The 25,476-nt window shown below is 38.0% G+C and overlaps 1 protein-coding gene across 5 annotated transcripts; it reads left to right on the top strand.

Annotated features, from left to right (window-relative positions):
• Nucleotides 1-462: 462 nt before the first annotated feature.
• TRA2A (transformer 2 alpha homolog) lies at nucleotides 463-21,021 on the top strand. 5 transcript variants are annotated; one of them, XM_081101948.1, is made up of 9 exons: nucleotides 463-695; nucleotides 10,230-10,308; nucleotides 10,823-10,956; nucleotides 12,805-12,970; nucleotides 14,862-15,050; nucleotides 17,707-17,822; nucleotides 18,921-19,052; nucleotides 19,396-19,463; nucleotides 19,621-20,492. In XM_081101948.1, the coding sequence occupies exons 3-9, from the start codon at nucleotides 10,850-10,852 to the stop codon at nucleotides 19,629-19,631; spliced, it is 789 nt and encodes a 262-aa protein (XP_080958074.1). In that variant the 5' UTR covers nucleotides 463-695; nucleotides 10,230-10,308; nucleotides 10,823-10,849; the 3' UTR covers nucleotides 19,632-20,492. The 5 variants fall into 5 exon arrangements, with proteins under 5 accessions (XP_080958074.1, XP_080958072.1, XP_080958070.1 ...); XM_081101946.1 differs by having other exon boundaries at nucleotides 491-695; nucleotides 10,230-10,541; XM_081101947.1 differs by having other exon boundaries at nucleotides 500-695; nucleotides 10,230-10,530.
• Nucleotides 21,022-25,476: the final 4,455 nt, after the last annotated feature.

The raw sequence follows: 25,476 nt of genomic DNA, 5'->3' as shown, positions 1-25,476 counted from the left end.
TTTTAGTAGTGCTTGTCCTAGTAAACTTTTAAAAGTCAATTGACGGTAGTTGTAAGCTATTAGGTAGTTATTGGAAGGAATTCTGCTATCCATTAATCTTTTCTTCGATTGTTTAGTACAATGCACAAATGTTGAAGAAAGGTAATAGTGCTGAAAACACCCCAAAATAAAAGCCTATTAACTAATTATACACGCTCCCAGTTTGTTCTGTGCCATCAGAATCCGCTTGGAAAACATGTAAAAGTGCTACGGCCAGTAAAAGCTCACCCGATGCCTGAAAACCTTCAAAAGGACGGACGCATTAGAACGGGTTCTGAAGTTTGGAGGTCGGGGCAGGGAACCAGGTTCCAACGCGCCCGGATTCGGAGCACACGCCACCCCTCCGCTGGGCCCGCGGGCAAGGGAGCCGTGCTAGGGGCGGGGCGTCGTGACGTCACGACGTGACCCGCCCCCTTACGCTGCGCACTGGGGCGGCCAGAAGGTTTCCGGCGGCGCCGGCGCCATCTTGTAGGAACCTGCGACCGAGTGGGAGTGGAGTGGGGCGGCCGTTGTCGCCGACTCTTCCCTTCTCCCCACGCTCCGGTCAGCGGGTTAGTTAGGTCTCCGGTCCTCAAGGCGAAACTTGTCTCTTACTTAGTTCTGGGGAGCGCCTGGCCGACATGAGTGATGTAGAGGAGAACAACTTCGAGGGCAGAGTGAGTACAAAGCCGCGGGAGCCGTCTTCGGCGACGGCCCGATGCTCGGGGTTTCACCGGGGAGACGCGGTCGCGGGGAGTTTTGCGGGAGTCCGCGCGCGGGGCGCAGCCTCGGGAGCCGGCGTGGTTGCTTCCTCACCTCCCAAGATGGCTTCTGGGTTCCACTCGTGCCCCAAACACCACGGGCAGCCCCGTGCCCCTTTTTTGGGGGAGACCGACTGAGACTCGGACACCCGGGTCCGATGTGCCCCGGCAGCGCGCCCTCCCTTCTCGCCGCCCTCCGAGGTGCGGGGCCCCGTGGCGGTGGGGCGGGCGGAGCCGGCGGGACGGTCCCGGCCGGCCGGACAGTGTGGTAGGTGCTTCCCGCGGTGGCCTCTCTGGCGACCCCGAGCATCGCCGAGGGTCTCGGGGTCGAACGTGCGCGGGGCTGCCGTCCGGGCGGGGCCCCCGCGCTGGGGCCTGTGTCTCCTTGGCTCTCTGTTGCAGTGGGCGGCCGCGGCTCTGCTGGGACCGGCGGCGCTGCGTCTCTAAAGGCGAAAGCCTTGAGGTGGAAGGTGGGACGAGCCCCAGGAAGTGGTTAGTCAACGACCGCAACGACCCTTAAGCGTCCTTAAGGCGAGAGCCGTGCGGGGAGAGCTACGCCGGGAGCCCCCTTCCCCCTCAATGCCCCCCCTTCTACTCGCCTCGCCTCGCCTTCCGAAATGAGTGTGGAAATGCTGTAACGCCTTATTTATTTTTATTTTTTCTGATTCCTTGATGTTGGGCTGTTGTTTTTTCCCCCCTCTTCGTTATATCTCAGCTTCTAATACTTTTTCTCTTCCTGTGACCTTTCATCCAAAAATTGACCACTCCTTTTGCAGGTTTTTACGGTAAAACAAACAAAAAAGTGTGTGTGTGTGGGGGGGGGTGTCTTGTGTCCTAATCTTACATAACTGAAGGGATTTCATGGCTCAGTGTTTTTAAAATAGCGAGTCAGTGCATACTGTCCTCCATCAGCAAAGAGGGCGCGAAGCTTCTCCTGGGCCGATGAGTATGAACGTCGCGAAGAGATGTTATTCTAAGCTTAAGTGTACTAGCACGTTTGTCGGGGCTTGCGTTGTGTTTCCGAAGTTGCCCTCGAGGTGGAAATTGGTGGGAGCGAGTGAGTGTGAAACCCTGAAAACACAACCCCCCGGGCAACGTGCTTCCTCGGTTGTGTTGGTATCGCGGTCACTAGGGGAAACGCGTGAAAACACTGCAGGTGTGTGCTGGCCGATTGAAGCTTGTCTTTTAGAAGCTCATACTACAAACACCTGGAACCGGACAGTTACATCAGGCTTTTGTTCTTTTTAAGGAAGGAGACTTAAGTAGATTATAAACAAAAAGACTTTTTAATTCCTATAAGATTGGATGTTTAAAAATCTAATCTGGAGGATCGATATCAATGAGTGAAGTGCTCATTTTTTAGGATGGGGTATTGGCTTGTCCCAGCAAACTTTAAAAGTCATTTGGTGGTAGTTGTAAGCTATTAATTAGGTAGTTATTGGAAAGAATGCTATCCATTAATCTTTTCTTTGATTATTTGGTACAAAAAAAATTCTTTTAATGTTCGTTTTGATTTGGTTTGTGGGGAAGAGGACTTGCTCTTTGGGATCTTGTTTCCCTTAAGTTCTTAGTTTAACATACTTGTCGCTTTTCCCACCTTATATATGTAATATATGTAAGATTCCCACCCAATTTTAATCTAAAATGTATGTAGGCATTAATTTGTTTTGATAGAAAAAGAGTGTTTACACTTGTGTGGTGTTTGTGGTCGTAGGAAATACTTTTTCATGATACCCGAGTATTTTAGTATGCGTGAACTCTGAATAAGTCCATGCTCATGTGTTACTTTTTTTTTTTTAAACGTAGTTTGAGGTCATTGTTTTATTTGTAATTGGTTAAGGAATTAGAAGAATGCCAGAAGCTTTTCTGAGGATTTACATTTTCTTAAAGCAATTCACTCGTGCTTTTGGTTTTTAAAGTACAATGATTATCTGCTAACCACAACCAGCAGTTTTTATAGAATACAATTGTTTTCTTGTCTTTTTTTTTTAATATATTTTACTGATTTTTTACAGAGAGGAAGGGAGAGAGATAGAGAGTTAGAAACCTCGATGGGAGAGAAACATCGATCAGCTGCCTCCTGCACATCTCCTACTGGGGATGTGCCCGCAACCCAGGTACATGCCCTCGACCGGAATCAAACCTGGGACCTTTCAGTCCGCAGGCCGACGCTCTATCCACTGAGCCAAACCGGTTTCGGCTGTTTTCTTGTCTTTGTATCTAATTTTACAAAGGCTCAAAAAAGGATTTCAAGATGTTTAAGTAATTGTTATATTTCAAACTTTTTTTACTAAAATAAGTTAGAGAAAACTGATAGGTCAGTATTTAGATTTCATTTGCTTTATCTACAGAATAAACAGCACACATATTTACCCCCATCTTACTGAGAAGATACTTAAAATTCGAGGGCAACTTTCTAGAGAGTTCAGAACACATTTTAGTTGTAAGACACCACTGCACTCGGACCAGCCAGAACACATTTTAAAAAACAGGGCTAATACTAAGGGTTTGTATTTTGATAGAATTTTAGAATCTATACCCACTCCCCCAAAAATGTTGACATACTTTGTCATTTACTTCTCATTTAAGGGCTGCAGTACTCTGATCATTTTAGAAATTAAAAAATGAGGCCCAGTCCGGCCACTGTTGCTCAGTGGTTGACCATTGCTATGAACCAGGAGTCCACCATTCAGTTCCAGGTGTAGGCACATGCCCCGGTTGCAGGCTCCATCCCCAGGAGGCAACCTATCAATGATTCTCTCTCATCATTGATGTTTCTTACTCCCTCTCCCCTTCTCTCTGAAATTCAATAAAAATATATTTTTAAAATAAAATACTGAAACCCAGAAGACCATGCAGCCAGGAATCTGAGATGTACAAATCCCAGTTATTTGCTCATACAACACTATGTTGTTTACTTTCTTTTTAAAGAGTGCATGTACTTCAGGGCCTCTGAGCCATTAGTGGATTTTGCTAAACACAGTTACAGGAGCTTAATTTTCCATTATGGATTAATGTCTCTTTCATTTTAAAGTACTGGAGTAAAAGAACTTTAGGAAAGAAAATATAATTGACTCAATTTAGTTATGAGTAACCCTACGACATAGCTAACCAAAATTCCCTTCTGCCTGAGGTGAAACTGTTGAGAATCTGCTGCTGCCTTTTTACTATAAAAACATGTTTACAATAAAAACAGATGTTGGGGCGGGGGGGGGGGGGGCTTGAAGTCTTATTTGGGATGACTGACAGCTCAAATCTGGGTGGAGTACATAAGCAAGTGCTGTGTGATAGAATTAATAAGGAATTCAGAAAATGGTCCCGAGCAGTTCTGAGAGCTCTGCCTACTATATGGAACTTACCTTGGATCTTTTGGTAAGGGAAATGAATATTGATGGTATAGATGTGACAGTGAGTGAATAGATTGCTGGAATAATGACAGATGATAGATTGACTAAATATATGCAGTCAGATAATGGAGGGTATTGAATTCTAAATTTATGAATTTGGATTTAATCCAATATGCAGTGAGGAGCCATCTATGGATTATTAATTCTGGGAGTGGCATAATGAAAGAGATTTTAGCAAAGAACAAAGAGACTGGTACAGGAAGAGCAGCAGGGCACAGTTTAAATATTTTAGGCCTGGCTGGAGTTGCTCAGTAGTTGAGCATGGACCTATGAACCAGGAGGTCACCTTTCAATTCCTGGTCAGGGCACTCGAAGGCAGCCCATCAATGATTCTCTCTCATCATTGATGTTTCTCTCTCTCTCCCCCTCCTTTCCTCTCTGAAATCAATTTTAAAAAATGTATTTTAAAAAATATATTTTAGGAAGGAAATTATGAAAAATTTGGTCTAAACAGGACATCAGTGGGATGTTAAGAATGAGACATTTTTAAGGGCTCCAAGAGAATAGTGGTGCTCATAAAATAGGTTCTTTAAAAACAATTTGCTTGGGACATGTATATCACGTTAACAGAAGTATTTTAAGTGAAAATGTCTTTTGGAGCTGGGAGTTGGCACTTGAGCTATGGCTTTGTGGGTCTTAAAAAGAATGAGTTGTGTGTTTCACACAGCTTCAACTAAAAGTGGGATTTCCATCTCAAGAAATCTTAGTGTCCTTTAGAGAAATTAAGGAGAATGGAAATTAAGCTTTTCTTATTTCACTTATTTTTATTCCTCTCTTCCCCTAGATTTTTTTAATGAAACTTAGAAAAATATTGAGTCCAATTATATTCTCATACAATGGCCCCGATGTTTTTAATAGAGGTTAATGATTATTGTGTGGAAGCCCATCTTATAATTCCACAATTGTCTATGCTTTAAAGTACATTTAAAGAGGAAAAATAATACTTATTCCTGCCCCCCCTTTTTAGAGCTTACTCCTATTTTCTTAAGAGACTCCTAGGGTTCCATATATATACACACACACACACACACACACACGTGTGTGTGTGTGTGATTGACTAAATAATACAAATGAAGAGCAAAACACAAGTTCATCTGTACCAATTTGGGAATTAAAATTTGTTGATATTTTGTTGAACAGCAGAAATAGGGGAAGATTTATTTCTTATCTGAAACCTGATTTGCAATAATAGGAGCAGTGACTACATCATTCAAAAGCCAGCTTGGTGACTGGCTCCTTTTTAAAATAAAAAACAAACAACAAAAAACCTAAAACTCGGTTTTTTACTTTTCTGTTGATGAGAGTTTAAAATAATGTAAATAAAATTGATTTCCTATTTTATAGATAAAATGTCCGCACTTTAGCTTTCAGTTCAGCTTTTTCAGAAATTTAATTTCCTCTCTCATCACATCAACCTATTAGAAAAGGATAAAGCTTCCTTTCTTATGGTAGGGGTTGTATTAAACTTGATACAGTCTTATTTGTCTTGGGTTTTCTTCCTAAAATTAAGTACTATTGTTATCCGGTTTTTTATATTATTATTATTAATTGATTTGAGAGAGCGGGGTGTAGAAAAACAGAGACATCTGTTTTTTGTTGTTCCACTTATTTATGCATACATTGGCTGATTCTTGTATGTGCCCTGACTCGGGATTGAACCTATTGGGACAGCACTATAACCAACTGAGCTACCCGACAGGGATCATCTAATTTTAATGCTCAGATTTTTACATTTGAGATTTATTTCACTGAAGGGTACTAATTTGCTCAATACAAGTAGAAGGTAGCATTTTTAAAAGGAGCAATGCAACTAATTGTAGCCACAGAGCATAACTGTAATTTTACAGATTTGTCATAGATGCAGCTTATTACTTGTACCATTTCTGAAAGAGAATTAGTTCAGTTTTGGGACCTGAACTAATATTAAGAGATTTAAATATTTACGAATGAGCTCCATTAAAAATACAAATAAACTTATGGACTTGATTTTGTAAATGAAGTAGTTATTTACCTAGGATATAACAAGTGTGAAATAGCCATGAATAATTAGCATAATAATTTCATAGAACTTGCCAGACAGTGTGAAAACTCTTTGTAATATCAGTGGGTGCTTAGATATCAAATAACTAACCATGGAACCTTTGTAAAAGGTATATGTTTACATGCTGAATTAATACTGATAATGTTCCTATGTCATAACAGATTTAGCAAGACAAGTGGAGGTGAGAAAATGGCAAAGATCAAATGGGAAAAAGAATCAGTAAACCCTGTGAAAGAAAGTTGAGGTGAATAATGAAAGGAAATGTGGTTTTTTCCTCCCTCCTCTAAGTTACTGCCATGTATAGTTGTGTGTAGTCCTTATTGTCTCATAATTTTCACGAAAGATGTGACTAGGCCTGACCCATCTGAAGGAGAAGGAAAGTTTATTTTTCCTTGAAACTAAGGCCCTAGTCTTATTCAAATTCATAAGTACTTCATGACATTAGAAAATGAGAACATAAGTAGAGAGTACTATGACAGGTTCTTATTTTAGTAGTTTGCTTTTAGTTGCTGTTTACTGGCTTTATTATACCTAAACCTTTTTAGTTCTTACAAAGTTGTTTTCTATGCCTTTGAAATTGTCACTTAGTACACTAGCTTTTTGGATTTAATTGATGATGGCATATAAGCTGGCAGGTTTATGAGCCACATTTAATATATCTGTGAGTCTTTGCAGATACAAAGACCACTCTAACCTCATTCAGAATACATCATATAGGTATAACCTTAAAGATAGGGAAATCATTTAAAAATAGCTAATGTTGTGAGAATTTAGGGGTTTTTGTTTTTTTTAAAGGAATTGCTCTAATAGTTGTTAGGGACTTTTATAAGCCTAGGAGTCTGTAAAAGAAGCAGCCTATCATACTCGAGAAAGGAGACAGAACTGCTATTTCTGTAGACTAAAATGAAAGAATTGAGTGAAAGCAGGTTTTCATATGTCCTAAAAGAGTGAGGTTCTTGGTGCAGTACAATATAAGTTATTTGGGTAATTTAAGCACCCCCTCCCTTGGACATACAATTTACCTAAATGCACTAGTGTATTTCTATGGAAATAGATACCCAACTTCATAAAATAGTGGTGAAATATATTTTGAGAAAGTTTATTTTAAAAGTTTACATTCTAGTCATATAGATTTGAATTGTGTAAACTTGCCACTATTACTTGGCATAGAGTTTGCCTTGCCATAGCAGTAGTATGGGTTACAGTGTAGCATTTATATTGGAGTATGTGTTTAAGTATTAAGCATCTATTGGTGTAAATTTTTTCACCTATAATATGATACTAGCTTTATTAAAAAGCACTGCAGTTATTGCTTGCTGTGGAAATTGTGTTCTGCAATGTGTGCATATATTGAATAACCCATTTTCCTGATTAAAATAGTAGTATGTGGTTGTTGCAGTTATTTTCAATATGTAAAATACAACTGTATTTTAACACAGAAAAGAAAGATGGCTCCTAGATAGCTTTATTGAATACTCGTAACTTCCTTAATATTTATGGTTAGCTTCTTCCTTTTTGGGGCGATGGGGGAGGAGGCTATGTCCAGCTACCAGCAGAGGTACCTTGATAGTAAACAAGTTAAAAGAACAAACACGTTATTTGAGCAGGTTGTGCAGTGAGAACTTTTTGCTTGGCTTTTGATTTATAGTGGTTATGATGGAATGGAAGCCTATTTAAGACATTAAAATTTGTGATATGATTTGGTTGCAAGTCAAAGGTAAAAAAGGAAATGTAGCATTTGTCCATAAAGGGCTCATTGTAGCCTGGTCTCTAATGTACAGTTCAGTGAAAACGACATTTATTTGGCACTAGCATTGGAGAAATAAGTTGCTTAAAAATGGTAAATATTAATAATGACCATTTTTCTGTGTGTGAAGACTATTAACAACTAGTTCTTAGAACAGGCCTTTTTTAGTATTATAAAAATTTTGAAGAATTAAAGGTATATTTTATTTTAATTTTTTTCTCAATATAGTTTATATTTTTTGTTTTTTTTTTTTTTTTTCCTTATAATTTATTTTTTAGGTTAAGTGTACTGATGAGTATTGATTTCTTTTTTTAAAGTCTCGAGTTTATACATTGTTTTGGGAGAGTAAACCAATAGTGACAGCCTTGAAACTAGGAGTTAATGGGAGTTAAGAGGACTGTTTCTTAACCTTGAATGATTCTATGAAAAAATGTATGCAGATTTAGGTTCCCTGCTAAAACAAAATTGAAGGATAGGCAACAAAGGAAGTTAGATATTTGTAACACTGGATAATAAAAAGCAAGTCTTCTTTAAAAATATGCTAATGTCTTTTGAAAAGATACTGTCATATCTTAATACTTTGTTAGCAAATAAAAGGAAAATTGCATTTTTCCCAATGAGCTGTGCCAGCACTGGGATTTAAAATTTAAGATGTTACTGATTACCTTATTTACATTAGTTTCTAAGAAGTGGTAATTTTCATTACCACTGAATAATTTTCAATCATTAGTCATGCTGATGAGAGAACATTTGAAAATGAAATATACACATATATTTGTGCCTTAACATTTTTATCCTTTACTAGAAAGCTTCACATAAACATTTAAGAATAAATTTGGTGTTTTAATATATAGGATTTTTATTTCTGTCCTAGTAAAATGGAAAGTTTTATGGTGTCACAGAGCACAAAGCCTTCTGATATGTATTATAACAAGGGCTGTGCTGATGTTCATAGGCACTGTTCCATCTACTACTATTCTACAGTAGTATAAATGAATGTTATACCAGAGGATTTGTTTTATAGACAGGAAAGCAAAAAGAGAGGGGAAGATATTCTTAAATCAGCGTAGTTAGTGAGCCAGTCTGTGAGACTGCAATTACAAGCAAATTATTTGTGTCCCCCACCCCTTTTTAAAGTACTGAATATGCTGCTTTTACAGTTTCAGAGAATCAAACGGCCTGAATTGCTGTTCTTGCTCCAGGCTTCTGTCCAGAAATTTAGAGAGTATGTGAGATATTGTGTAGATAGCTAAATATATTCAGTTTTGTTTTCATCTGAAAAAATAAATATGCATAGCAGCATTAGTACAGTTTTTGACATTAAGTTAAATGTAAAGGAAAAGTTGTAAGCAGGTTGCATGGTAGGAAGTCTTTTAGTTTGAAATTGTTTGATTTGGAAAGTAGTTGTTTTTAATTTCAACTTTTTCAGAAGCCAGTTTTCTGGTATAGGATATAGTCACTGAAGGGGGAGTATAAATAATGCATAGCTGCATAAAATCTGCAAAAACTATGAACAAAAGGAGGTGGGATAAAAAATAAAGACCATGTTATAATTTTGTGATAAATTCTTGTGCTATATGATACTTAATGGGTAATACAGAGTTTTTAAATGCCACAGGTGCAAATATACATATATTAGGAATTTACAAGCGGGTGGGGGGGGGCGGAATTTTAAAAATTTCATGCTTTCCCCTTTTTTCAGAATGCTTGTCAGAACTTATCTTCCTGGTTAAGTCGGAGTAAGCAAAGATAGGTCAAACAAAATCGGGAGGTGTTAGTAATTGTACTAATTTTTTTTCTACTCCTTTGAACCTTAGCATGTGTCCTGCAGTGTTTGAGTTTAGATAGGTGTGTGCAAATATTTCAGGGTAGGATGCTTTGCATGGCTTAGTGAAAGCTTATTCTTCAGGTTATAAATTAGTGAAAATGTAGGTGGGGGATTATAGTTCATGTTAGATTTATGCTCGAATTAAGTATTCATATTAAAATTGTTCACATTTTAGGAACTAGGATGAAACATGAAAGGGGAGGAGGGTGAAGAGTATGGTAAAAACATTTAGAAAAATTCAGAATTCCCTAATTTTTAGAAACTAGACTTTTGAGCAGTTTTAAAGATTATAAAATTGTTTTTTAAATAAACTAGTTATTTGCACTTTACCTGCTGGCTTTCCATTTGGTAGATAACATTCTGAACTCCAGCAGAGTTTTATAATCCCCACGTGCTTAAATATACTAAATGTTCTTTTTCCATTAAGGTTAATGTTCGTGAAGAAATTGAAGAGTTTTTTCCAAGAATGTGGAAGATAAATCAAGATAAAAGAAGGCTAATGAAAAGTATTAAAGATCAGAAAATTAAAATTGAATGGGGGAAAAAATTGAACAGAAGATTGGTCAGATAGAAGCACTTGAATATTTTTTTAAGGCTATTTTGAATTGTTTGAATTGGGGAAGAATACACGAAGTATGAAAAATGAAAAACTCAATGAAGAATGAAGAGAAGTAGAAAGCAAGAGTGAAGTAGAATTAAAAGAATCTGGAAGAATGAATGGGTCCTAGGTTAAGTAAATGTATGGTTTATGTTCCAGTGTCTGTATGATCAAGTTGTAGATGAATTTGCATGATTACTTAGTTAATAGAGAATTGGTGATCTGGTTCAAGTAGGGAATTATTGAGGACAGTTAGCAGTATTAACAATGGGTTATTAATGAGTTGAAATTTTTTCTGGAGGGTGTTGCCTAACCATTTGTTTTTTCAGGAGCAATCAATATAAATAATTACGGTACTTTAAATGTTAGGTGTTAGGCATCTACTTGACCAGTGCCATTTGTAATACTGTCTTCTTTGTTAGGAGTCTCGCTCTCAGTCAAAATCTCCAATGGGAACTCCTGCTCGTGTAAAATCGGAGAGCAGGTCAGGATCTCGTAGTCCATCAAGGGTTTCCAAACATTCTGAATCCCATTCTCGATCAAGATCAAAATCCAGGTATGTGTGTTTAAAATAATACTTAAAATGCTTTTTTAGGGTTTTTCAGGGCAAAGTAGTGTTTGTTTTTTCTAAAATCCCTTATTTTTACCTCATTTTATATAGACATTTTATCAATGATTCAAAAATTATGAAGTAGTTTTTTCAAACTGCTTAGTAATGGAGTTTAGAAATGAATAATACATTCTAGATACAGACTTAGATAAGGTAGAATTATCTCAACTCAATCTATCAGATACTAGCTAGCTATTACAACAAATTAAATGTCAGTTGATTGAAATGTGCTTGACATTTGAGCATTAGTTTTCTTATTTTATTTCAGTAATACTTGCACAACAAAATAATTGTCTTGGCATGTAATTTAGTACAGAGAAAGTTGATTGTAAGTATGTTGGGCTGGTTATCAAAATGATTTGAGAAGCTTTTTCAAGATTCACATTCCATCTACATTTTTTACCTGAAGATTCTGACTGAAGTCCAGGGTGGAATTCTGGTCAGATGTAGTGGCAGGGAGCTGGAGGGGAGGGAAAGAAATCCCTGGGTGATTAAGAGTCCCTATCACTTACCTCCTCAACAAAGTAGGAAACAAACTAGGGAATCAGCAGTGGAAAGATGGGTGAGAAGCTCTTGAAAGCTTAAAGAAATGAAGACCATTAGATTAGAATTGCCTTTAGGTTAATTTAGTAGATGATAGATTGCAGCGGCTAAAGAAAGATTGGAAAGGAAATGATAACAGTAAAGGAAGAATATAGTACTATATTAAAGAGGTAATAAGTGATTCAACGAAGGATTTTATTGTGGTGTTAGTAGTTTGTTTTGTCTCTTTTGTGGTAAAATACACATAACAACCATAACCATTTTAAAATGTACAGTGCAGTGTACTAGCTGGTTTGGCTCAGTGGATAGAGCATTGGCCTTTGGACTGAAAGGTCCTGGGTTCCATTCCAGTCAAGGGCACATGCCCGGGTTGCAAGCTCGATCACCAGTAGGGGGTGTGCAGGAGGCCGCCGATTGATGTTTCTCTCCCTCTTCTTTCCTCTCTGAAATCAATAAAAATATCCTTAAAAAAATAAAAATGTACAGCTCAGTGATGTTATATACATTTCATATTGTTATGCAGCCATCACCACCATCCATCCCCATAACTCTTTTTATCTGTTGTAAAACGGGAACTGTACCCCTTAAACCATGAGTTCCCATTCTCTCCTATCCCCTGGCAATGACCATTTTACTTTCTGTCTTCATAGATTTTGACTACCAAATGCTTCATATAGGTGGAGTTATACAGTATTTGTTTTCTTGTGAGTGACTTGTTTCATTTAGCATAATGCCCTCATATTTCATCTGTGTTGAATATTGCAGAATTTCCTTCCTAGTGGTAGTTGGGCTTTTTGTTGTTGTTTTTTTTTAATATATTTTTTATTGACTTTTTACAGAGAGGAAGGGAGAGGGATAGTTTGAAACATCGATGAGAGAGAAACATCTACCAGCCGCCTCCTGCACACCTCCCATTGGAGATGTGCCCGCAACCAAGGTACATGCCCTTGACCAGAATTGAACCCGGACCCTTCAGTCCGCAGGCTGACGCTCTATCCACTGAGCCACACCGGTTTGGCTTTGTTTGTTTTTTTTTAATTTTGTTTTTAAAAGAAAGCAGAACTTAAAAATGCTTATAAGGTAAGGTGAAAAGAGAGAATGGAGAAAGGATAGACTGAGAACAAGGAGGAGATTGTAATGATTAAGAGAACAAGAGGAAGACTATCCTTTCTTCAGTAAGGAGCTGAGAATAAATAGGTCCTTGGCATTAGCCATTTGTTTAAGTATTACCTGCATTTCTTTCTCTCCAAGGTCGAGGTCAAGGAGGCATTCTCATAGACGTTACAGCCGATCCAGGTCCCATTCTCACTCTCATAGGAGACGATCTCGAAGTAGGTCATATACACCAGAATACCGGCGTCGAAGGAGCCGAAGTCATTCTCCAATGTCTAACCGGAGAAGACATACAGGCAGCAGGGTATGTGGTTTATAAAAGTTAATGAACTTATTTTATCTTTAATATGTGTGTAGTCATAGCATAATATCTTGCTTTATGAGAGTGAGACCATGGTTTAAAAAGTAGTACTCAAGTCTGCCAGTGTTGCACAGTGGTTGAGTATCAACCCATGAATCAAGAGGTCACTGGTTCAATTCCCAGTCTGGACACATGCCAGCTTGATTACTCAGTCCCCAGTAGGGGGCATGCAGGAGGCCATGTTTCTCATTGATGTTTCTATTTCACCATCCCTCTACCTCTTCTCTAAAGAAAATCAATAAAAACGTATTTTTTAATTTAAAAAAAAAGTAGTACTTAAGAAGCATCCTTGAGGGTATGGATATTATTTAATGTACATTTAAGTATATTTTCTTTCCTTGACTCTTGAGTAGTTTTAAAGAGTTGAAATTTGGAGAGAAATGGTATGTTCCAAAACTAAAATGGAAAGCATAATCTGAGTTGAGAATAATGAAATTAAAAGTTTTACGGCAGTTAGTGGGTAGACAGCAAATAAATACCAAAAACTATAGAAATAGCCAGCACTTATAATATGAGCACTGTGCAGAATTCTTTTTTTCTTTTTTAATATATTTTATTGATTTTTTACGGAGAGGAAGGGAGAGAGATAGTTAGAAACATTGATGAGAGAGAAACATCGATCAGCTGCCTCCTGCACATCTCCTACTGGGGATGTGCCTGCAACCCAGGTACATGCCCTTGACCGGAATCGAACCTGGGACTCTTCAGTCCACAGACCGACGCTCTATCCACTGAGCCAAACCGGTTTCGGCTGTGCAGAATTCTTTAATACAGTTAATATTCTTAACATCTGTGAGGCAAGTTGCCATGTTATGGATAAGTTGAGTCTTGAATATGTGACAATGGAGCTTTGTTTTTGGCTAACTGGCAGAGTACAGATTTCAACCAAACTCTTGACTAGTATTCCTGTGCTTAACTACTATGCTGTGCTTCTCCCATGTGATACTGCAGACTGCCATGTGCATTTACTAAGGAATGAAATTGGGCAGTGGGGAGTCTAATCAGCAATTGCAGATAAAGTCAGATTGAGTACTCATCTATAGGGATATAAAACATTTGAATAAACTAGAAATATGGCATTAAACTAAGGATGAATTCTTAGTATGCATTCTGAAAATTGCTGGGCTACAGAGTGGAGTTTTTGTTTTTATTCAGGCTACAACCTGAAGTTTATTCCACAGAAGGCAGGAGTGTTGCCCTAACCCAGCCGTGGGCAAACTACGGCCCACGGGCTGGATCCAGCCCGTTTGAAATGAATAAAACTAAAAAAAAAACAAAAAACAAAAAACCGTAACCTTTTATGTAATGATGTTTACTTTGAATTTATATTAGTTCACACAAACACTCCATTCATGCTTTTGTTCCGGCCCTCCGGTCCAGTTTAAGAACCCATTGTGGCCCCTGAGTCAAAAAGTTTGCCCACCCCTGCCCTAACCAGTTTGGCTCAGTGGATAGAGCGTCGGCCTGCGGACTGAAGGGTCCCGGGTTCGATTTTGGTCAAGGGCATGTACCTTGGTTGCGGGCACATACCCAGTAGGGAGTGTGCAGGAGGCAGCTGATTGATGTTTCTCTCTCATCGATGTTCCTGGCTCTCTATCCCTCTCCCTTCCTCTCTGTAAAAAATCAATAAAATATATTTAAAAAAAAAAGAAGAAGAAGGCAGGAGTGTTATTGTGAACTGTAGGATATAACTCATTGGTTTATTTTCCTCTTAAATTACTTTCAAGTCACTTGAAACAGTATAGTCTTTGGGTAAGGTGTTCTAAGCATAGTATTTCTGTTTTGATATTTATTTTAATTTGGAGCTTTAAAATTAAGCATCTTTATTCAACAGGCAAATCCAGATCCCAACACTTGTCTTGGAGTGTTTGGCCTCAGTTTGTATACAACAGAGAGAGATCTTCGTGAAGTATTTTCTCGATATGGACCATTGAGTGGTGTCAATGTGGTTTATGATCAGCGAACTGGACGATCAAGAGGATTTGCTTTTGTCTATTTTGAGAGAATAGATGACTCAAAGGAGGTAATTTTGTTTTTATAATTGTCCTTTTGAACATTTTCTGATATACATGATTATAGTATTGAGTTGCTATTAAAAGTTGATTAATCGACTCCCAGTTCCATAAATGTGGCAAGTTTCACTTCTGGTGTAGTATATCCTTATTGAAATCCGGCCTTGTAAAGTGAGATGTATGTTTGAGTTAATGGAAAAAATGTGAAGTGTTTCTTTTTAATAAGCCTTATTCATGTTCAAAGCAGGTGATTCAGTTGACTTTTTAGAATTATGATGTTTAGGTTTAATCTGTTTAATTTTGTATCTAGCTCCCCATGTATAGATACACAGCTTTGTTTTTCTATTCTCTTAATATTCATGTTACTCTGTTGTATAATCTATATATATAAAAGCCTAAGTGACCTGTCGACTGGTGGACCAGTCGCTATGACGTGCATTGACCACCAGGGGGCAGACACTCAACGCAGGAGCTGCCCCCTGGTAGTAAGTGCACTCCTACAGTTGGAACATCACTCAGCTGACCAGGATGTGTCGGAGCTGGATGAGCAGGAGTGCCTCCTCCCCAACCGCCTGCCACTTCACGCTCTACTACATTTTTTGGGGGATGTTGGATGCGGGTTTCAGCCCAATCAAAGCAGGATACGCTGAGGAACCCCACCGGTGCATGAATCTGTTGACCAGGCCTCTAGTTGAAAAACAATACACAAAAAGAATTAGTATTTTTTTTTAATGTTTTTATTGATTTCAGAGAGAGGAAAGGAGAGGGAGAGAGGGGTAGAAACATCAATGATGAGAGAGAATCATTGATCTGGCTGCCTCCTGCACACCCCCTATTGGGGATGGAGCCCACAACCTGGGCATGTGCCTGGACCAAGAATGGAACCATGACCTCCTGGTTCATAGATACATCGGTCAGACTAAAAGAGTTATTAGTACCTTTTATTTTTTGTTTGGTGCCATTCCTAATTTGCCTAACAGGATGATTTGAAATAGTACTATTCTAATGTAATATGTATTGGATTATAAAGGAAGCAGTAGGCTTGCTTTCTCTATACTAAAAGTTTATAGTGACTTGAGTTAGAAAACTCCATTTTAAGGAATTAGAAGCTCATTGTTAAGGTTTTTTCAAACCTTAACAAATGACAAGTATTAGCATTTCTTCTTTGTACCATTTTACATGTGATAGTCAGTAGTTGGATATATAGATTATTTCTCTATATATCAACAGTGCTTAATTACAACGTAATCATAATACATGTTAGCGTATCTCTTAAAAATAGTAGAGGCTATTGGCATCTAGTGGATAGAGGCCGGGGATGATATTAAGTATCCTGCAGTGCACAGGATAGCCACCCACAGCATAGAACTAACAGTCCCAAAGTATTGATGGTGGTGTGCTTATAAAAGTCATAACAAAATAATGCTTCAGGTTGTAAGTCCTTTATATAACAGGCATTCTAATGTTTTGTCAGTATGTTTACTGTTACATATAGCAGTCCCCCCTTATCCGTCCACGGGGGATGTTCCAAGACCCTATGGATGCCTAAAACCTCAGGACCAAACTTTTCACTTCAAAGCAGCACTTTTTACAGCTTTCCTTAGGCATATTTGAATTGCCAGCATTGCTATCTTATGCTTTGGGGCATTATTCAGTAAAATAAGGGTTACTTGAACACAAGCACTGATATTATGACAGTTGATTTGACAACTCAGACAGCCAGTAAGTGCCTAATGGGGGTGGGGGTGGGTAGAGTAGGTTATATAATGTGGATATGCTGGACAGGGATAATTCACATCCCGAGAGGGACATGCACAACTTTAAAACTTAAGAATTATTTTGGCAATTTTCCATTTTAATATTTTCATCCCGAGTTTGACTGTGGATAACTGAAACTGCAGATGGAGGCGGGGGGGACTACTTAGCTTATTTCTGTTCTCAAGGGATAAAGGTGTACATTTAGAAATTTCAAGATATCTGACCTGAAGTAAATGTTGAAGAGTGTGAACAATTAAAACTTTTTAAAATATGAAACTTGTTTGTACTCTTGATTCTTCTCCCCCCACCCCCACCCCCAGGTTTATTCCTGGGCAATATAAAATGAAAATGGCAACTTTAGTTAGTTCCAAAGAACTTCATGCAAATTTGTTAAAATGATAGAATTATTATTGTATTTATTGGTATTAGTGTTGAAGGTCAAAAGGAATACAAACGCAGGTATAAGACAGGAGCACTTACTGAGAGGTAGAGGTTCCTTTCTATTTGTGGTTCACTACACTAGATGGCAGTGTGTTCTTAAGGAACAGCTTGACTAGTTTAAACTTGTCACTTGAATTGTAGTTTCTGCTTTGAGTTGCCCAGCCTGCAGTTAGTCACTGCATCCCCAGAGTTATGCAAGCTTCCCTGAGTTGTGTAGTTCCTTCTCTCTAGCTGCCCCAGTCTTTCAGCGCAGGCCTGCAAGTGTCCATGTTTACATTAGAAAACTCAATGCCATTGACATGCATATAGCAGAGATTCATATGTAAAATCATATCCCCTGTTGTTTGAAAAAAGTGTTTAGAGAATTTTAATTTTTGAAATTTCAAATGGAAAGTGTTAACTTTATTACAGTTTTGATAGTCTCTCCTTGGTGAATTATGCATGACCAACTGTGCCTTTTCTTTAAAGGCTATGGAAAGGGCAAATGGAATGGAGCTGGATGGCAGAAGAATTCGTGTGGACTATTCTATCACCAAGAGAGCACACACACCTACACCAGGCATCTACATGGGCAGACCAACTCAGTAAGATTTCAAGTTTCCTAAGATAAACTATTTTAGCCAGAAGTCTACCAGATGTATCTACAATATTTTGATAAGTCAAACGATAAAATTTTCCCTATAATTGAAATGGAAATTTATTTAATTTGTATATATTCTTTGGATCATTTTTTATATATACAGTTGACCCTTGAACAATGAAGGGGTTAGGTGCACCAAATCCTGTGCAGTCAAAAATCCACATCGAACTTTGAGCTCTCCAAAAACTTAGTTTTCCCTTAGTATTTACCAGGGATTGGTTCTAGGACCCCTATGGATACTAAAATCCATGATACTCAAGTGTCCTAAGTAAAATGCCATGGATCAGTGCAGGTACTTATTGGGGGGGGAGAGGGGAATCTGTATAAGTAGGCTGGTGCAGTTCAAAGGTGTACTGCGTGTGTGTGTGTGTGTGTGTGTGTGTGTGTGTGTGTGCGTGCGCGCGCGCAGGAGGATAAATTAAAATTATTAAAGTGCATTTCTGGCCCTAGGTATTCTATAGATAGAAAAAGTGTTAGATATTAGAAAAATATCATACATTCTTAAAGTATTCCCTTTCTCTTCTTTTTTTTTTTAATTTTTTTTTTTAGAGAGATGGAGGAGAGAGAAACATTGATTGGTTGCCTCCAGAATGTCTCCCACCACGAGATCGAGCAGTAACCTGGCGTGTACCCTGACTGGGAATCAAACTAGTGAGCTCTTGGTTCGCGGGTCAACACTCAACCACTGAGCCACACTGACTGGGCACTTCTTAGTGTTTTGGTATTGTTTTCCAGCATAGTTCATTTCACCTTGTTGAAAAGATCCTGGTGATTTGGGCAGGGCATTAATAGAAGAGCAGTTTATAGTTTGGAGAGTTGTGTGTAATCTTTCCTGGTTATTTATGTAATGAATAAGAAGCCAAGGCAAGAATACCATGGGCGGCAGCCAACTAAGACATAGAGGTAATTGGCATGAAAGGGTTATTCTTTGCCTTTTCTCACCTCCTTCCTCTATTTTATTTTACTTAAGTACCATTTTGTATTAAGTGATACTGGAAAATAATCGTTCACATTGATATCAAATGTTTACATTTTTTTGTAGTAGTGGTGGTGGTGGTGGTGGAGGCGGAGGCGGTGGTGGAGGCGGAGGAGGTGGCAGGCGTCGAGATTCTTACTATGAAAGAGGATATGAGCGTGGTTATGACAGATATGAAGACTACGATTACCGATACAGGTAATATTTAACTTGTAGTTTCTAAATTAGATGATAGTTGTATTATTTGGTGCTTTTGATTTATGTTTGATATGTATTAAGAAAAATATTGGAAAGATTTTTATATGATCCTTTCTTAAGAAAGTAGGAAAGAATTATTTTTTCAAAACTGAATACATACATAAATTACCTGTGTTTGCTAGTATTTTGTCGTGTCATATACTTACTGTTTTGGTATCATTGGCACACAGAGAACTTAATAGTTATCATCTTGGGTCCATTATTATTTTGAATGATGGGAATTTTTATTTTCATTTGCCTCGGTGGATCATGTGTATGCTAAGTAATCTTTTGTTTCCTACAGAAGAAGATCACCTTCTCCTTACTATAGCCGATACAGATCACGATCAAGATCTCGTTCCTACAGCCCAAGTAAGTCCTCTGTGCTTCTACAGCATTAAGAAATAAAGCTTCTACAGCTTTGTTTCTAATTAATGGTTAGTTTTAGAAAATTAGGGTATGTGGTGACTGTTACTATATGCAAGTCAAACTATAATTGTCATTTTAACTTTTTTTCTCTCTCTTCCAGGACGCTATTGATGAAGAGAATGATTACATTTGAGGATATCTTTTTCTTTTTCTCTTTTGTTGTTTAATTCTGGATTTCCCTGAGCTTCTAATCCTTCCTACTTAAAAGGAATCTGAAAAAAAATCTTTGGTTTATTTAGCATCTACACTTTGTCAATTGCATTGGTGTTTTCCACTCCTTTTATTATACTCTTAAAGTTCTAATTGTCATTTTGAGTAGTTAAACATCTTGAGTAAAGAAAAAAAAAGGAACCCCCAGTGTTATGCTTTGGGTTTGTTTGTTGTTTTGTTGTTTTGCTTTTACAGAAAATTCTGGCTAATCAAAAAAGGAAAGAAATGATCTTTTTAAAGCTTCTTTTTTGTTAGATACTATATTAGAAATCTACATTTGTGACAAACTCCTTTTTTAACTTTCTTTTGGAGAAGATAGTAACACATAAAGTAGTTCAGTCATGTCAGGTTTGTCTGGGGTGTCACGGAGCAGTCAAATAGTTGAGTGTAGAAAGTTTGAAGCTATAAAACAGTCGTTTCTTTTGAAAAAATGAAAATTTATAACCTTAAAAAGGGCATTTTTCTTAGAGATGGAAAGCTTGTGGGCTCCTATAAAACATGTTCTATTTAAACTACATCTGTTAAGACTTACAAACTTTATAGTGTGATTTTTTTTGTGTGTTGTACTTATTGAAGTTTAAGTATTCTCTTAATCAGTGAAGGACAACCCTTACTATTATTTATTACTTAGAGCAATTGTATACTTTGCTGTTAGAAATCTTGGTATGGGACAATGGTTAAGCAGGCTATTGTATAGTTTAGAGTCCTTAGAGGATATGTGTGGGGCTCCTTTCAAATAAAAGTTAATTTCTTTGAAAATGGGACTGTCTCTTTATTGTGTTACAAAGGGAAAATATAACTGGATTGATTTGGGAACTAGTCCTTTCTTTTCCTAACATTTTTGCTTATATCTAAATGAAATACTTGTCTCTTATTCAGTCTTTAAAAACCTTTGTTTTACTCTCCCATTTTTGTTGGCCATATTGTAAATATTGAGAGTATTTAGTATCAAGCACCATGCTGAAGGAAAGATAACATGGTTCATGTCTTCACAAAGTCCACATTCTAATAGGAAACACACTGAAATGACTGTACTATAATGTAAGAGAAGGGTGTTTTAGCAAAGAGGTATCTATCTGATGTGTCAGGTGATCTTTACGAAAAGGTTTAGAAGATGGACATCTGTAATACTGTCAATAAAAAACATATTTTTTTAGTATAGGAGCATGAGCTCCTTTGTTCCTCCCCCAAAGCAGATATAAAATTAGATTATTATGATCTGTATAATAGATTGATGGGATCTATGGGATTGAAGCACCTCAGATATCTTAATTAAAAAACTACAAAATGTTTGTCATAGTTTTTCTTTCCAATATAGGCTATTCAAAGAACAAAGCAATTTCTTGTTGGTCCCTGGCTGAAGGGTTTTTGTTCTTTAAGCCAGGTTATTAAAAGTATATCAACAAAAAGTGATAACATTAGCAACAGTCTGGAAGCAAAGAGCCATGTGAAGAGACTGTAAACATAATTAAACGTGTGTGTGTGTGTGTGTGTGTGTGTGTGCGCGCACGCGCACGTGTGTGTGTGTTACATGTATGTTGATGGTGAAAAAGCAGGGAAGGAGACTAGGTAAATAAGGGGGGGATAAAAATTTAATAAACCAATCTTTGAAGTCTTCCCTAAGAAGGTGAAATTTAAGTAAATCTGGAAGGAAGAGTATGTTGGGTGTAGGAAATAGCAAATGTAATGGCCTTACAAGGCAGAAGAATACCTGAAATACTGGACAAGAGAAGACAGATGATAACCTTAAGGGTGGGGCCCTGCTGGGGATGGGTTTGGGAGGTGTGGTTTCAACCATCCTGCAAGTATTTTTATAGAAGGGAGCTGTTGTCAGAAGTGGGTGCATGGGTATATTGCTATAGATATATGGGTACACACTGGGCTTAAGGACTAAATGTGTTACATTGCATGGATGTGAATGTGCAATATACAAAAAAAAATGGGGTATTTCTGGGCCTCTTGTTTTTGTTTCTTTTTTGTTAATCCTCATCCAAGGATATTTTTCCCATTGGTTTTTAGAGTGGAAGGGAGGGGGAGAGACATTGATTGGTTGCCTCCTACATGTGCCTCAACCGGGGCCAGGGATCCGGCCTGCAACTGAGGTATGTGTACTTAACTGGAATCGAACGTTTGACCCTTTAGTCCATGGGCTGATGCTCTAATCCAAACTGGCTAGGGCTGTTACCTATATTATTAAACTGGTTGAAGGTAAGAAAAACTTGTTCTAACTTCCTACAACAGTGGTTCCTATTGATTGGGGGATGAGGGGAGAATGATCATAGAGCCCTTAAAAATCTGATAAAAGTGCAATCTGTCTTCCTAGAAAAAGTAAAGATGTAAAACAATTTGTGTTTACAAATACTAGGTTTTTACATTTCTTTGCGCTTAGAATAAAATCTATAGGAATGTGCATCAGTTTTCTAACAGTGGTAGTTATTCTGTGAAGTAGCAAACAGGAGAGGCAACTTGCAGAAAAACAGGGCAATTTTACATACAAGTTCAGGAACATTATGCATACTGGTACTACTGGATAAAAGCTCCTGTCATAGATTCTCGAAGACTCGTGACTATTTAGAATGTGGCTTAGAATACTTGAATTTCCTAGCACCCTGAGAACTATGAAGCACAAATATAGAGAGAGAGAGAGAGAGAGAGAGAGAGAGCGCTCTTCATTATGGCAATTGAAAGTCTTTATTTGTAATCCTATATGATAAAAGCCTAATATGCCACTTGGCCAGTTGGCAGTTCAGCCAAAGCATGATATGCTAAAGCCGCTCAACTGCTTGCTATGACGTACACTGACCAGTGGTAGACAGTCGCTATAATGCGCATTGACCACCAGAGGGCAGATGCTCCAACCGGTAGGTTAGCTGGCTGCTGGGGTCAGGCTGATCTTTATATTATGCTTCGTATGCTCTAGTTTCTCAGGATTATTTATGGTTTACACTTTTTTTATATATATATATTTTATTGAGTTTTTACAGAGAGGAAGGGAGAGAGAGAGTTAGAAACATCAATGAGCTGTTTCGATCAGCTGCCTCCTGCACATCTACTGGGGATGTGCCCGCAACCCAGGCACATGTTCTTGACCGGAATCGAACCTGGGACCTTTCAGTCCGCAGGCGGAAGCTCTATCCACTGAGCCAAACCGGTTTCAGCTATGGTTTACACTTTTTAAAATACCATAAATTTAATAAGTGCAAGACTCTTAAGAAAACTAAGAAGAAGAAAAAAAACTAATAACATTTGTTGTCTGGTATACATGGATCCTGAATCCATTTACATGTTACTGAATGGGAAGACCTAGTACTATAAACATTCCATTCCCTACTCCAAATGTATATATACATGTAATAGAGTTCCAATTAGAAGGCTTTGCTACATTCACCAAGGTAAATGTAAACATTCAGCTTTAGAAAAGTTATATTAGTCCACATTTGGCATAATACTCACTTAGAAAAATACAGGCTAGGAAGCCACATGCAGAAGGGCAATGCCAGGCATTGCTCGGGAGTCCTTGGAGCAGTCCACACAGCAATGCTAGGTACATACAAGGTGATGAGATCCATCTTAGATAAGTGCAGGAGCCACCTACTCAAGTGTTATGGATCAGTACCCAGTATCTCGTAACAGTTCCATAGGCATAGCTTCCAAAGTACCTGGAAGGTACACATAACTAGTTATGTCCCTGCCCTCAGAAGCCTCAAAGTATGGTGTCCCCATTAGATAGGCTCTTCCAGTCCAGGTGCAATTCGCCAGTCAAATCATTTTTACCAACCCTGGCCGGGTGCTCAGTAGAGCATCATTCCAGTACACCACAGTAGTGGTTTTGATCCTGGTTTTGAACCAATGAATGCAAAGTGAAACAACAAATCAGTGTTTCCTTCTCTCTTCCTCCCTCCCTCTCTCTACAATCAGTAAAATCATTTTTACCATAACAAATGTGACAGAGTTGACATACTATCATTATCAGTGTGCCAGAGAAACGCATTTAATGAAAGGCCAAATTCTCATGCAGAAGGGGAAGGACTTGGTTAACCACGTATAATAACCCCTAAGAATGGGGGGTTGGGAGAGTGAATGAAATTGTTCCAAAGAGCACGTGAAAGAATGTACATGGGAATGAGTAAATAATTAGAGGTATAGAATTCAGGATAGATCCAAGTACTTATGAAAATTTATATGATAAAGATGACATTTTATTTTGGTAGAAAAAGGGCAGATCAAAAGATGGTACAATTGACAGTTTGGAAGAAAATAAGTTTACACCCTTGCCTCATACTACATTAATATAAATTACAGGTGTATTAAATATCTAAATTTTAAAAATTAAGCTATAAAGTATCACTGGGCAATCAATAGTAACAAGAGACAAGCAGGACTATTTGATGAGTGCTAAGCTTGTGGATAAACGTTGGAGGAATAAGAACCACATAGTCTGAGTATCTCCCTATACAAGGTACTTGCTAATTACAAAGGGAAAATGTTTAAACGTGGCAGACATTCCTTAATCAAGTGATCAAAGTGAACACCCGTCATGGGACAAATGGACATCACATACTTATATGATACACCAAGGACAAGGTCACCTTTGTGACATTCCACAAAAAAATATATAACTTTATTCTAATCATGGGAAGAACCACATAGCCCCCAATTAAGAAGCATTCTATAAAGTAACTGATCGTATCCTTCAACAAATTTCAATGTGGCCCCAGCTCGTGTGGCTCAGTTGGAACAGCATCCCTCACATCACAAGGTGGTGGGTTCAATTTGTGGTCAGGGCACGTACCTAGGTTTGGACCCCCTAGTCCAGCGGTTCTCAACCTGTGGGTCGCGACCCCTTTGGCGGTCAAACTACCCTTTCACAGGGGTCGCCTAAGACCATCCTGCATATCAGATATTTACATTATGATTCATAACAGTAGCAACATTACAGTTATGAAGTAGCAACAAAAATAATTTTATAGTTGGGTCACAACATGAGGAACTGTATTTAAAGGGCCAGAAGGTTGAGAGAACCACTGCTAGTCAATCCCCTGTTGGGGCATGTGTGAGAGGCAGCTGATTGATGTTTCTCTCTGGCATCAATGTTTCTCTCCACCGGCCAGTGCTTACATTAATTTTTATTCTACTTCAACAGTTACAGAGAACAGAAAACTTTTCATATCCGTTATTCTTCATTCTTCTTTAGCGCTTAACATGTTAGTTAATTATGTGAACTGACTTTCCAGACTGATTGGTGTGGAAAAGAATGTTAAATTTGGTTTTAAGTAAAAGTCAACTAAATCAAGTCCCTGGGAAACAGGGTTACTCTACTTTTAGGTGACAGAGCTGTGTCATGAGAAAACAAAGTGCTAACCAAAATTCTATTTAGTGAAACAATTTTCATTCTATGGCCTTTAGTCTGTAGAGATTTAGTAAAAGTCCTACAAATTCCATAGTAAAATACAATTAGACTTAATTTTAAGGTGTGTGAAAATTGTTAAAAGTTGTTTATTGGATTAAAAGCAGGAAGCTAACACATTTTAAAACATACTTCAAGAGTTGAAATAAAAGGCTTTCTGAGTAAAAATCAATTGATGAGAAAATTCAATTAACCAGACCTCACTCCAACAGATGACAAAAACTTTACTAAATCTTCACATGAATCTTCATAGAAAATGAACCTAAATTTGAATTAAATTTATCTTGGTACCACATAGCATTTCAAATCCAAATTAGACCTTTAGTTTTAGAATTGTAA

This window comes from Myotis nattereri (assembly GCF_964212035.1).
Source record: "Myotis nattereri genome assembly, chromosome: 11".
Lineage (NCBI taxonomy): Eukaryota > Metazoa > Chordata > Mammalia > Chiroptera > Vespertilionidae > Myotis > Myotis nattereri.
The sequence above is the reverse complement of the archived record's forward strand: the minus strand, read 5'-3'. Positions and strand labels throughout refer to the sequence as shown.

Bases quoted from the DNA above. Each gene is read 5' to 3' on its own strand.
- TRA2A (XM_081101944.1), top strand. From the start codon at position 660: ATGAGTGATGTAGAGGAGAACAACTTCGAGGGCAGA. The intron at 696-10,822 runs GTGAGTACAAAG...CTTCTTTGTTAG, and splicing joins AGAACAACTTCGAGGGCAGA to GAGTCTCGCTCTCAGTCAAA. The intron at 10,957-12,804 runs GTATGTGTGTTT...TTTCTCTCCAAG, and splicing joins CGATCAAGATCAAAATCCAG to GTCGAGGTCAAGGAGGCATT.